The sequence below is a fragment of the Drosophila hydei genome, unplaced genomic scaffold (assembly GCF_003285905.1).
Source record: "Drosophila hydei strain 15085-1641.00,03,60 unplaced genomic scaffold, DhydRS2 tig00000243-arrow-arrow-pilon, whole genome shotgun sequence".
NCBI lineage: Eukaryota > Metazoa > Arthropoda > Insecta > Diptera > Drosophilidae > Drosophila > Drosophila hydei.
In genome coordinates this window covers 1059651-1071062 of record NW_022045693.1, presented here as the reverse complement: position 1 = coordinate 1071062, position 11412 = coordinate 1059651, and the positions used below count along the sequence as shown (strand labels likewise).

The 11412-nt window shown below is 39.4% G+C and overlaps 5 protein-coding genes across 7 annotated transcripts; 2 read left to right on the top strand and 3 right to left on the bottom strand.

Moving 5' to 3' along the window:
• Nucleotides 1-3404: 3404 nt before the first annotated feature.
• Nucleotides 3405-4527, top strand: LOC111596023 (vesicle transport protein USE1). The gene is made up of 4 exons (XM_023310049.2): nt 3405-3624; nt 3694-3884; nt 3946-4296; nt 4348-4527. The coding sequence occupies exons 1-4, from the start codon at nt 3482-3484 to the stop codon at nt 4389-4391; spliced, it is 729 nt and encodes a 242-aa protein (XP_023165817.2). The 5' UTR covers nt 3405-3481; the 3' UTR covers nt 4392-4527.
• A 576-nt stretch (nt 4528-5103) lies between these two features.
• LOC111596015 (dihydropteridine reductase) lies at nt 5104-6292 on the bottom strand. Of its 2 annotated transcripts, XM_023310039.2 has the most exons (4): nt 6095-6292; nt 5913-6030; nt 5645-5831; nt 5104-5584 (listed from the first exon to the last, which is right to left on the bottom strand). In XM_023310039.2, the coding sequence occupies exons 2-4, from the start codon at nt 5994-5996 to the stop codon at nt 5148-5150; spliced, it is 708 nt and encodes a 235-aa protein (XP_023165807.1). In that variant the 5' UTR covers nt 5997-6030; nt 6095-6292; the 3' UTR covers nt 5104-5147. The 2 variants fall into 2 exon arrangements, with proteins under 2 accessions (XP_023165807.1, XP_023165805.1); XM_023310037.2 differs by having other exon boundaries at nt 5913-6292.
• Nucleotides 6293-6781: 489 nt separating this feature from the next.
• Nucleotides 6782-8345, top strand: LOC111596011 (polycomb group RING finger protein 3). The gene is made up of 4 exons (XM_023310031.2): nt 6782-7186; nt 7608-7760; nt 7819-8102; nt 8185-8345. The coding sequence occupies exons 1-4, from the start codon at nt 7081-7083 to the stop codon at nt 8308-8310; spliced, it is 669 nt and encodes a 222-aa protein (XP_023165799.1). The 5' UTR covers nt 6782-7080; the 3' UTR covers nt 8311-8345.
• A 359-nt stretch (nt 8346-8704) lies between these two features.
• Nucleotides 8705-10071, bottom strand: LOC111596010 (female-specific protein transformer). Of its 2 annotated transcripts, XM_023310030.2 has the most exons (4): nt 9645-10069; nt 9465-9574; nt 9029-9396; nt 8705-8960 (listed from the first exon to the last, which is right to left on the bottom strand). In XM_023310030.2, the coding sequence occupies exons 3-4, from the start codon at nt 9257-9259 to the stop codon at nt 8757-8759; spliced, it is 435 nt and encodes a 144-aa protein (XP_023165798.1). In that variant the 5' UTR covers nt 9260-9396; nt 9465-9574; nt 9645-10069; the 3' UTR covers nt 8705-8756. The 2 variants fall into 2 exon arrangements, with proteins under 2 accessions (XP_023165798.1, XP_023165797.2); XM_023310029.2 differs by lacking the exon at nt 9465-9574 and having other exon boundaries at nt 9645-10071.
• An 80-nt stretch (nt 10072-10151) lies between these two features.
• On the bottom strand, nt 10152-11187 carry LOC111596019 (zinc finger protein 26-like). Its single transcript, XM_023310044.2, has 3 exons — nt 10739-11187; nt 10339-10680; nt 10152-10278 (listed from the first exon to the last, which is right to left on the bottom strand). The coding sequence occupies exons 1-3, from the start codon at nt 11170-11172 to the stop codon at nt 10266-10268; spliced, it is 789 nt and encodes a 262-aa protein (XP_023165812.2). The 5' UTR covers nt 11173-11187; the 3' UTR covers nt 10152-10265.
• Nucleotides 11188-11412: the final 225 nt, after the last annotated feature.

The following is an 11412-nucleotide window of genomic DNA, read 5'->3' as shown; positions in this document are numbered from 1 at the left end:
TGTTTTATACGCGCGCTTCCAAACCCGAAACACGTTCAGTTAAATCAATTTCGAAATCAGCAACAACATCGCAGTCAAGTTTACTGTAAGGCGAGAGAGAGACTTAGCTTTCGGCGGCGAATTGCACTCACAAAACACACATACATGCACTAACATCTGCTCACACTACATTCGCATGTACGCTGGCACACGACAATGAAATACAATTTGGTATTTTTAACGTTTTAGTCTTATTGTTTTTTATTGAGACTGCTTCTGCTGCTGCTTCTACTTATTTGTTGCTCTCTCACACATACTCGCGTACATTTGCGGCAATTACAAGGGTGGACGGCCGCAGCAGCACACGTCCATCTACTAATGCTCCAACTCTGCCGCTCTTTCACTTCATGGAGCTGAACCACTGTCCATTCATTTCACACTGAGCGCAAGGCGAGAGCGAGAGTAAGAGAGACTCGACACACACACTCGCATAAACCAAATTGACTTTTTCAAGGCGCGCAGTCGACGTGACGAGAACGGCGACTGGGGTGCTTCTTAGTGTGTGTATGTGTCTGTGTCAGCGAAAGAGCAAACGAGTCACACTTATGCATGCATACATATAAACACCGACGCACGACGATGAAAGTCGTTGAGTTTTCGTTAATCGTTGATGTAGACAAAAAAAAGAAAAGAAAACGAAAAAACTAAAATAGGTAGTTTTTTTAGCTACAGTTTATACAAATTGAGTAAATATGTATGATATTTTTTTAAATATATTTAAAATGCGTCGTTTATAAAAGTTTGCACATAACAGTGTTTTGCTACTGTTGCGATGTTTGCAAATTGTGCATTTTGAAATACATTTTTCTGTATACATTTTTCGTATTTCGATTTTTCACAATATAAAGTTGTAAGTTATTTGCGGTTTGCGTGTTGCGACTCGCTCTCTCGCCCTCCTCGCTCTCTCTCTCTTTCACTCACAGTCTTTGTGTGTGGAACAGAGGTAAGAAGCAGCAGCAGATGAGTAATAGTAAATTGTAATGAGTTTGTGCTTAAAAAGAAACTCACACACACACGCACACACGTTTACACAGAGCATTGACTGCGATGGGAGACTCGATTCAATTTATTGCTAATCTTTTTTGTATCGAACTTGCACCTTGCACTGCCTTCTGCGCCGCATTAAATACATATTTATTTTAATTTATTACTCAATATACACATACGTAGCCGAACGTATATATTTATAAATATATGTATATAAGTGCGTTTTTCTCGCTTTTCGCACAATACCAAATGACGAGTCAGAAAATTTAAAACCGACTGCGAGACCGTTTCTGCTGCTGCTGCTGTTGGTGGCTGGCAACGACAACGACGACGCGACATCGCCACACACAATGGAAATTTTGCTCGTCTAGCTTTGCTTTTGGTTTTGAGTAGTTGCTAAAAGAGAGAGAGAGAGCAACAACTACGGTCCACAGCAGCGAGTAACGAGAAACGAGCAACAGCAGCAGCAGCCCACTCAAAAGCAGATTTGTGAGTTCTCTCTTTTAACGAATAGCGGCGTTTTGCTCATTTTGCAAGTGAGCGAGATCGAGAGCGAGGGAGAACAAGCCGCGCGTCCAAACAAGTTTGTTTTCTTGTGTATGCGTGTGCATGTTTATTATACGGACGCTCACTCTCTCTCTCTCTAGGTCTCACTGTCTCTTTTGTGCATCGCCCTCTGCTTTTGAATGCTGCCTGGTTAGGGATGCAACTTTTTTTTTAAACCGGAGAACAAACCAGATCGATTTGCTCAACTATGGCGCAGACAAAATGGCCAGTCGAACGTTTTGGCAAACGAACAATCATGCAAACACTGTTTTTGTTGTGGGAGCGAGTGTCAACGATCTATTGCACTGGGTTAAAAACATAAACCAAACAAAAATTTTAAAGACTCAGAATTCAAATCAGTAGATTCATGTTTTATGCCCTACACAACACTAAACACACACATACATCTGCATACACATGTAGAGTGCGAAACGTGATACATAGACAGCATTCCTCTCGCATTCACACACACACAGTCTGTGGCGAACGCACCTATGTGTGTATGTCATACACACACGCACACATATACACACGTATATACAAACGTAGAAGTGACGCGAGCAACCACTTTCGTAGGTTTTCTTTCGAATATGTGGTACACATCTTTTTTTAAATATAATTTTTGCTTAAATTTGCTAAGTGGTTGTTTTATGTTCTTGATTTTTGTATTTTCTAAGTAATAATTTGTTATTTTACATAGATGCCGCGACAAATTATATGTTCCTTTCGTTTGCATACATATGTATATAAATATGTGGCCTCACACACACGCATTGCATGGAACACACTCAACCACACACACACACGCAAAATGATCCCCTTTCCAGCGGCAATCATTTCAATTATAATTGCTATTGCGGAAATATTTAAAATGCAGTTATGTACATAACACACATTGTAGCTAATTATGCTGGATTGTTAAATGGCTGCACTGTTATTTATATGTATTAATTTTAATATGCTTCACTCTCATGGCCTTGTCTCTTTCTCGCACGACACACATACGCGCATATGTATGCGGATGTACATACGTATGTATGTATGTGTATATATTTTCGCATTTCTTTGGCTTTGACTCTTTTTATCATTACATTTCTTATACGCTGTGCCACTTTCTATTCACATTTTGTTTTATAAAACATGCACTTCTTAAGTTTAACCGGCACTATATACTCCGCCTGCGTATCTTTCACGTACACACTTGGCGGTTTTTGCAGTAATTTTAAATTTAATTAAAATTCACAAAGCAAAAATTTTTCCAGCAAACTGCCGTTTTCTTTGCGTTTCTACGTCCGAACTTCGCGACGGAGTGTTGGCAAGCGCCTCGGAATAAGCGTTGCATTTGGTTGAGCAATTCAGCTGTTCGCAATAGCCTGGTACGCAGCTCACATAAGCGGCTCGAATGAGCCAATTGTGGTCAGAAGCTGTAAAGTAAAGGTATGACAACGCATTTCATTAAAGAAGCGAATATATAAATTATATAGTGCGAAGCCAAGATAATGCTTATTAAAACATGAACAAATAAAGTTTATGTTTAATGACATTTGCTTGACAAACAAGCTGCCCTTGTATGACTATCGAAACCAGTATTAACTATAACTATCGATACGAACTATTGCAAAAAAAGGTATAATTGTATTTAAGAATTTGGTATTTTTAAGTTTACGATACTAAATTGTAATGTTTAATTAATCTTCTATAAAATATTTGGCTTTAGCATACAAATCTATTCTTGTATAAATATCGATATTAGCCAGTCCAAAAAATACCAAGTCGTGATAATGTTGATGAAGCCATACTATCGATATCAGCTATTGCAAAAATAAAATAAAAAATCGTTATCGATACACGTAGCTTTTGGTGCTTAGAAGTGGGCGATAATAAATTGCTTAATGTTTTTGTATATAAAATGGCAACGAAATTAAATGTAAACATACGAACGCTGTTGACAAACTGCGAGGATCTGGCCAAAAGCGAGGACAACTTTTGGCGCCTGCAAAAGTTTCTCAAATCATTAGACACGATGGTTGCTGAGCTGGCGGCTATGGAAGAGTGAGTGGACATATTTTTTTGGCTGAAAGAAAATATATAAAAATGAAAACTCAACCACTACTGCTACAGTCCGTCGAGCGCTGCACGCATACCCAGCTATTTGGAACGATTGGCAGCACTAAAAAAAACCACCGGCTATACGGCAAACAATAATTCCAAAGCATCCACAAGGAGCTCCGATACAGACATTGCGATGCAGGAAATACGACAGCTGCAAAATACAGCTAAGCACAACGAGTTGCGTACTGAGCTGCTGCAAGGTAGATAGCGCAGTAAAAGACGAAGTAAAATAATCAGCTCCCCTTTCTCTTGGCCTTACAGATGCGGATGCACTGCGTCGCAGAAGAGTCGTTGATGATTCGCCGGCGCCAGGCGAAGCAACTAGCAGCGGAAACAATATGAACATGAACGAAGCTGTCAAGTATTACAACAATGCTCAGGAAAAGATCACAGAGCATATGCTCTCGCTGACACGCAACCTGAAGGAGCAAACGGAAACGGCAAATAGAATTATCAAAAAGGATACAGAAATGGTCTCCCGTTCCGCGGGTATGGCAGACCGTAATATCAATACACTAGGCAAGGAGGCCGAGAAGCTCGAACAGCATTCACGCAAAGCCTACAAATGTTGGCTCTGGCTAATGTTTGTCTTTGTTATTGTCGTTTTTATAGGTAAGTTGATATTGCGATTCATTCACTCTCTTAACTCTTCACTCTTTTCAGCCATGGTGCTCTTTATGAAGATCATGAAGAAGAAGAAGGCGTAAACGAGATGCTGTCTACTACTCTTCACTTAAGTCGAGTTCGATTATCATAGTTCAACAGGTTATCATCCTAATAGCTAATGGTGTAAACAATATGGGGAAAAGCATTAAACGAAAGCGAGCGCAAGACGGCAAAAAATCTAGTTTGGTGTCTGTGAGGGTACATTAACTATGTTATGCAGCACTTGGAAGATATATATATATATATAATATATATGCAACATATATATATATACATCAGATGGAAAGCGTAACTGATTGAAAACTACTTTAAACTAAGTTACATCTGTTTTAAATAAAATAATATGATTAAAAGCTTATGTTCACTATGTAATGCAACAATTGCCAGAAGTTGTCTGTGTATATATATATAAAGCCTATGTATGCCTGATCAGATAGAGCGATCATCTGATCAGTTTTAGATAGCTATGCAAATGAATCTGACACGAGTCTGACAGGCAGATCGGAAGTGTTTAGTTGCGATATACTATTGCCATAATACGAGTCTTTAATCCAAGTCTAAACCTGTTTTGCCGGCTTTGCCTTTGCAAAGGGTATTTAAGCTTCGCATATAGCTGCTCATCTATCTGCTCTATGTGTATAAAAGTTTCATTAAAAAATCTCATTTCTTTGCTTTGCAAGCATATTTAAGTTCCTTCCTCTTCCCTTTATTCATATAGTTTTAAGCACAAGCATATATATATATATTGTATATATGTATCAGTATTAGTTTGTTTGAGAATCTGGAATCTTGATAGTCTACTCCACCGGAATGAGTTCCGTAATGCCATTTTTCGTGATCAGCTGCAGCAACGAACCGGTTTTCGGTCGGTCTTTGCACTGCGTCCACTTTTCAAAGAGTTCAGCTACCTCAGCAACAGGTGTCCAGCTGCTGAAATCCGCTTTAGGCATCCATTTGCGATTCATTGGCGTGTCCAAGGTAACAGGTAGAATGGAAAGAACAAGCGAATCGATGGGCAAGCCGGAATTTTCGCCACCCAGCGAGCGTGTCAGCTGATGCACTGCAGCCTTGGCCATGCCGTAGCCAATCATACCGGGCGTGCCCTCCAAGGCAGGCTTGGCACCTGTCAGCGCCAGTAAACCGCCTTCCTTCAAATGCTGCGCAGCCAATGTGGCTGAGATGCAGCTGCTCCAGACGCTTTGCCGCCACATCAGATCCGCATTCTTGGCCAAATCTAGAAAGGAATTTCATTGTCGATTCGATCGCGTCTTGGGTGAGTATTGTAGCGACTCACCTTTCTTGGCATTACCACCAGCCCAGCCACCAGCCACACAGATCACAGCATCCAGTTTTTGACCAGCCAGAGAGTTGCCCACCTGGCTTACCACAGAGGATTCCTGATCCTCCCAACTCGAATCGCGTGGCACGACAATGCTAATATCTGCCTTTTCATTTTCACTCAAATCAATGCTGCCAACCCACTGATGGCCGAGCAATAAAAACAATTGAAATTATTAAACAATTACAATTAAAACAACAATAAAAGTGAAAGGGAAACTTACGTAGTCTTTGGCTTTGAAATGCTCAACGCAGGCCGAGCCAAGGGCTCCCTTCCCTCCATAAATGAAAACGCGACCAGCGGACATAATACGTGCACCCAGTTTTACGGCTTGAACGCAACTGAACTCAAGTAAGAGCAAAGAATTCAACTTTAATGTAAAATTAAAAAAAAATCACAACTTGCTTCGCTTAAAAAATGACTCAAAATCGACTCGTGCGAAGTTTTGCTGACTAAACTGCTGTTCGGGGTTTTTGGACTGAAAACAAGTTTTCGTTATTGTTATTGTTATTTCTGTGTTAACTTGTTAATTGACAGCTTTTCTGCTTTAATTAGAATTTCAAAACAAGAATGTAAACTTTTTGCTGCGCGAAAAGCAACAAGTGCAAAAAATCAATATTGTGGTATTTTTTGGCGGTATTTTTAGTTAACAGAAATGTTAATTCCATGAACAGCATTCCGATTGGCAGAACCGTTCAGGCGACTGTCTAATTATTTAAACAAGCTCCTACAAAAATAGCGCAATAAACTAAAATGTATTATAATTATCAGAAAAGCCCCTGATTTTCGTATTACAGGCTAAAAATTTAAATTAACAGCTTAGACGTTAAGAAACCAGTAAGTGTGGTGGCATGTCGATTTATTATCTAATTTCTATGAATGTTGAGCCTCATCTATGTATTAACATTGCATGCAATAATTTTTGTTTTTTCAACCATGAATGTTAAAATTTCTTATAATGAATTCATTGCTGGTCTCTCAATATACGTTGGATTGTTTACATTTTTAAGATATATACTAAATGTCTGGCAGCACCATTGACCATTCACAGTGCATGATTACGATATGCCCAAATCGCCATTCACCACGGTCAATGTACACGTACACTCACACTCACACACGTACACGTACACACAATTTTGTCGTGATTTCTTTTATTTGTTTAAAAATAATAGTAAAAATACTGTTAAAGTGTATAGCTAAAATGTACAGCAATGTGTTGAGTGTTTTGCATACGTTTGCGCACAATTTGGCGCAATAGGAAGAGCGAATATTCGCCAACCAAACGCAAAAGACAACAAATTGTTCGCAAAGAGAGGGAGGAGAGAGAATTTTATGCAGCGAGCGAGAGTTATTTATTTCATAAGAAATTTGTTAATAAAACTGCCAAAATGGAGCGGCGCGTAAAGCTAAAGACTATTAATCCGCATATAACGTGTAAAATATGTGGTGGCTATTTCATAGATGCTACCACAGTGACCGAGTGTCTGCACACATGTGAGTTTTGCTTCTGCTTTCTGCTCTTTTTTTTGCGCTAATTGCCAGTTACAGTTTAAGTGGGGGGAGCATGAGCACGAGCACCTGCACCGGTTGCCGTTGGCGTTGTCGTGTGCTTTTACGCGCAGTCATGTCCAGCTAAAGCTTCCAGCGGGAAAGTGATACCGTTACTTATCAAGCATTTGCTCTTATATGCCCTGTTTTGTTATACGGAGAACGTTGCCGGCTGATCGCGTGGGTGATGAAATTTGTCTATGAAAAGCTGGCAACGCCAAAAACCTAATCCTACGCTATTTGATGTCACAAACGAAGAATAAACCTAAAATTGAGCAATATACAATTAATATAGTTAGCACTTAAGCACACAAATACACACAAATATATAAATGTATAATGAAATTTTGCATTTTACATATTTTAGTTTGCAAAAGCTGCCTGGTCAAACACTTGGAGGAGAAAAAGACATGCCCCACCTGCGACAACATTATACATCAATCACATCCGCTGCAGTACATCAGCTTCGATCGCACCATGCAGGACATTGTGTACAAATTGGTGCCAAAACTTCAAGAAGGTAAACAAAAAGGTTATTAAACTGATTGAACTTCTTATTAAACTGTATGAATTTGCAGATGAATCGCGGCGTGAACGAGATTTCTACAAGAGCCGAAATATGCCATGCCCCAAGGACATAACGCAAAATCACGACGATGACAACGAGAAGGTGATGGACGCGCATGCCGAATCCGATTTCCATCGTCTCGACGAACAGGTCAACGTGTGCCTCGAGTGTATTAGCAATAACTTTAAGAATCTGCAAAGACGCTTCATACGCTGCAGTTCGCAGGCGACGATAACGCATCTCAAAAAGCTCGTCGCTAAGAAGATACTCAATGGCATCGAAAAGTATCGGGAGGTGAGTTCATCGCTGAAATTATAATCACAATATAATACAATAGCGATAACTTCCCTAATACATTGTTCGATAACCTTTTTAGATCGATATACTGTGTAATGAGGAACTGTTGGGCAAGGATCACACGTTGAAATTTGTCTATGTGACACGTTGGCGCTTTCGAGATCCACCGTTACGGCTGCAATTTCGTCCGCGTGTCGAGCTTTAACACAAGCAAATGCAAAAATGATCTATATATATATTTTTTATAATTTATTGACATAGTGCTCTATTATATATATGAATATATATTTATATATAAATATGAATCTTAGGAGTTCCCCTAGTGTTAGTTCTCTCTAAAAAAACACAAAAATATGTATGTATGTGTAAATGTGCATGTATATAAAGTCGGCATAAAGTAGTCCTTAAGTTGAACGTGATTAGCATTATCCTCGTGTGACTTTTGTTGCGACTTTTTAGCGCCTGATTTAATCAAATTGAAGACCCCATCAAAAAATTTCCCTCTCCTCTTCAATAATTGCAATATTTTTATGTTTTTTTATTTTGTTTCATGTGTATAATTTATTAATTTAATGTACAAATCAACACACACACACGAATGTATATAGCAGTTGAGTAAATAAATTTGTAATTATGTAAAGTTTAAAAAATTCAATTCGGCGCCGGTCGTTGATTTCTGTAGCTGAATCGGGGATGCGGTCGAAATGGAGGAGCTCGATAAGGAAATGTTAGCCGCGGTCGTGGGTAAGGAGCAAAATAAGGATGCGCAGGATACACAGGGCGCGATGGCATACCGTATGGCACGGCGCCATACATGGGATTAAATTGTGGACGCTGCGGCGGCGGTGGCCAAGCCTGCAAGAAAAGCAATTGGTTAATCGATAACAACTGAGCTCGGAGCTTAGATTGAGCATTCTCCTCACGTAGGCATATGGATAATCGGCAGCAGGCACTGGCACGGGTACCGTTATAATACGTGGCGTTCGCGACCGACTCCGACTGCGGCTGCGGCTGCGACGTCGACGCTGCTTTGTAACTGTTGCTGTGGTTAGCTTATGGCGAGTGTCGCTGTGACGACGTTCGCAGCTCCTGGAACGGCGACGTCGCTGGCAGCAATTACGTTCCGCTGAATATGAACGGGATCTGGCACGCATTGGTCTTCCTCTATGTGATGTTGTTGGGCGTGTTATCGATGTTTTCCTATGCCGCAGATTCCTCACTCGATCACGTTCCCTTCCCTCATCCGCAAAATATGGCACCTTTTCCTTGGGGCGTGCACGCCTTCTCGTATCTACATTTAATACACACAAAAGAATCTACATTCAGTATTTAACTTTACATATCTTCGGCGTTTGATACGTTTATATCCAGAATATCGTCTTTAGTAGATCCGTCTGTGCATTACGCTTTTGGAATATGCTGCGCGTCCTTTTTGGCTTGCCATTGCAAATCACTTTCACATTTTGTCACTAGAAAAAAAACAACAAAAACATTGTTTGCACATTTTGCTTTAAAAAGCCATTGAAACACAATACAAACCTCTTGGTGAACGTGAACTGCTGTCGGCATCCATTTTTTATGCACTTACTATATTGAATGCTATTTGTGCACTTGTAATTTACATAAATTACGCTGACAAGGGCCAAGGTTACGTGTTGCGCGAATGCATTTTCTGTTTGTGGATTGTGACGTCATATTTAATAATAATACGGTTGTATCAGAATTTCATGTGTAAGTAATATATTTATGTGCTTTATTTGAATTTGTATTGAAATTTATGTTGGTATTCTTTAATATTTTATGAAAATAACAAAAAATAACACATTCAGTGCATTCCGAGCAAAGTGTTGCTCTCGATTTCATGAAACAACCTTATTTTTTTATAATATTGAGCCGGGCTGCACATTTGAGATGCGTGTGTATCGATTAACTGAACACACGATGTTTTTTGTCAACAGAATTATGTATTAACATCGATATATTGTTGCTGTTTATTCTTAAAGTAAAATTTAAAAACATATATTAAATTTAGCTTAAGAAATGTTCACACAATTACAAAAATTAGGACCTTTATTTTTTGTAGTTTTATCTCATTCTTGTTAAAAATGCGGATGCTCAAAAGCGTCCAGTGTCTTCAATGCTTATTCATAAGATTTTCTTTTACGTATTTCGACTAAAAAAAAAAGGGAAAAGCTTGTAAACAATTTTTATGATTACAGATTTCACTACTTACGGCAACTTGCCAGTGAAAGTTAGACCACTGTGCATTTTATCCATATGATTGCGACAATAGTCACTTCTTGCAAAGCTTTCTGCGCAGTAGGGACATTGGTAAGGACATTCGCCCGTATGACCGCGCATATGCCTCTCCAAATATGCCTTAAATTGAAAGGTTGACGGACAAATGGTACACGAAAATGGGCGCTCACTACTGTGCGTCCACAAATGCTTCCTGAGTAGTGCATGTGTTCGAAATTTCTTATGGCAAATGGAGCATTGGGAATTGCGCTTGACAGACTTGCTTAGCTTTGGCAATGCGGTGACTTTGACGCTGGATTTGTTTTCAAGGTGCCATCTGTAAAGCATTGAAGACTGTTTATATTGGCAATCGATTTAGAAACAATTTCTCTTACTTTTTATGCAGTCTTAGTATGCTCAAGTGCGCGAATTCTTTGGTGCAAAGTTGGCATTTATACAGTTTTGTTTCCTCTTTCTCCTGCTTTATGAGTTTGGGTTTTGTTTTCGTTTCTTTGGGTTCTTTCTTTACGGATCGTGTGGTGTGCGTGCGCCTTGCCAGTAGTTGGCGGTAGTTCTCCTCGCACGTGCGCTTAAATCTGAACGCGTTTTGTGCGCTTAGTACGCAACTCAGGCAAATTTGTTGCGGAAGTGCATCATTGATTTTGATGTGGCAATCAGCACATTCGTTCAGCATATCCGCCAGGCTGGGCTCCGGTTGGCCTTTGTAAAGTTGCTCCCGCTTAGCGAATATGTCCACTAAGGTAACAGAAGCATTCAAACAGATGCGACAAATCGCTGTATCCATGTTTTGAAAGATTTGTTTTGGCATTGGCCCAGGGATTTCTTTGGTGATCACACAAAATATTCATATCGATAGTTTTCGCATGTCATGCAGAATATCGATAATGAACAAATAATTCTTCTTTGTCAAACAAATAAGAATAATTATATATTTTCAACATTAAATAACATTTTAAATACATAAGTCAATTAAATGTGTAATAGTATTTCTAAGATATGGCTTTATATTCAGGTGATAGGAAATCCTTGTTTTGCTTGGTATTGGCTC

What these genes read in the sequence shown, in the direction of transcription:
- LOC111596011 (XM_023310031.2), top strand. Translation starts at nt 7,081, where the DNA reads ATGGAGCGGCGCGTAAAGCTAAAGACTATTAATCCGCATATAACGTGT. An exon ending in GACCGAGTGTCTGCACACAT is followed by an intron (nt 7,187 to 7,607) that starts GTGAGTTTTGCT and finishes TACATATTTTAG; the next exon opens with TTTGCAAAAGCTGCCTGGTC. An exon ending in GGTGCCAAAACTTCAAGAAG is followed by an intron (nt 7,761 to 7,818) that starts GTAAACAAAAAG and finishes ATGAATTTGCAG; the next exon opens with ATGAATCGCGGCGTGAACGA.
- LOC111596023 (XM_023310049.2), top strand. Translation starts at nt 3,482, where the DNA reads ATGGCAACGAAATTAAATGTAAACATACGAACGCTGTTGACAAACTGC. An exon ending in GAGCTGGCGGCTATGGAAGA is followed by an intron (nt 3,625 to 3,693) that starts GTGAGTGGACAT and finishes CTACTGCTACAG; the next exon opens with TCCGTCGAGCGCTGCACGCA. An exon ending in TGTTATTGTCGTTTTTATAG is followed by an intron (nt 4,297 to 4,347) that starts GTAAGTTGATAT and finishes CACTCTTTTCAG; the next exon opens with CCATGGTGCTCTTTATGAAG.
- LOC111596019 (XM_023310044.2), bottom strand. Translation starts at nt 11,172, where the DNA reads ATGCCAAAACAAATCTTTCAAAACATGGATACAGCGATTTGTCGCATC. An exon ending in ATACTAAGACTGCATAAAAA is followed by an intron (nt 10,681 to 10,738) that starts GTAAGAGAAATT and finishes AATGCTTTACAG; the next exon opens with ATGGCACCTTGAAAACAAAT.
- LOC111596015 (XM_023310037.2), bottom strand. Translation starts at nt 5,996, where the DNA reads ATGTCCGCTGGTCGCGTTTTCATTTATGGAGGGAAGGGAGCCCTTGGC. An exon ending in ATTTCAAAGCCAAAGACTAC is followed by an intron (nt 5,832 to 5,912) that starts GTAAGTTTCCCT and finishes CTCGGCCATCAG; the next exon opens with TGGGTTGGCAGCATTGATTT. An exon ending in TGGTGGTAATGCCAAGAAAG is followed by an intron (nt 5,585 to 5,644) that starts GTGAGTCGCTAC and finishes ATTCCTTTCTAG; the next exon opens with ATTTGGCCAAGAATGCGGAT.
- LOC111596010 (XM_023310029.2), bottom strand. Translation starts at nt 9,678, where the DNA reads ATGGATGCCGACAGCAGTTCACGTTCACCAAGAG. An exon ending in CAGTTCACGTTCACCAAGAG is followed by an intron (nt 9,397 to 9,644) that starts GTTTGTATTGTG and finishes TATTAAATGTAG; the next exon opens with ATACGAGAAGGCGTGCACGC. An exon ending in CCGATTATCCATATGCCTAC is followed by an intron (nt 8,961 to 9,028) that starts GTGAGGAGAATG and finishes CTTTTCTTGCAG; the next exon opens with GCTTGGCCACCGCCGCCGCA.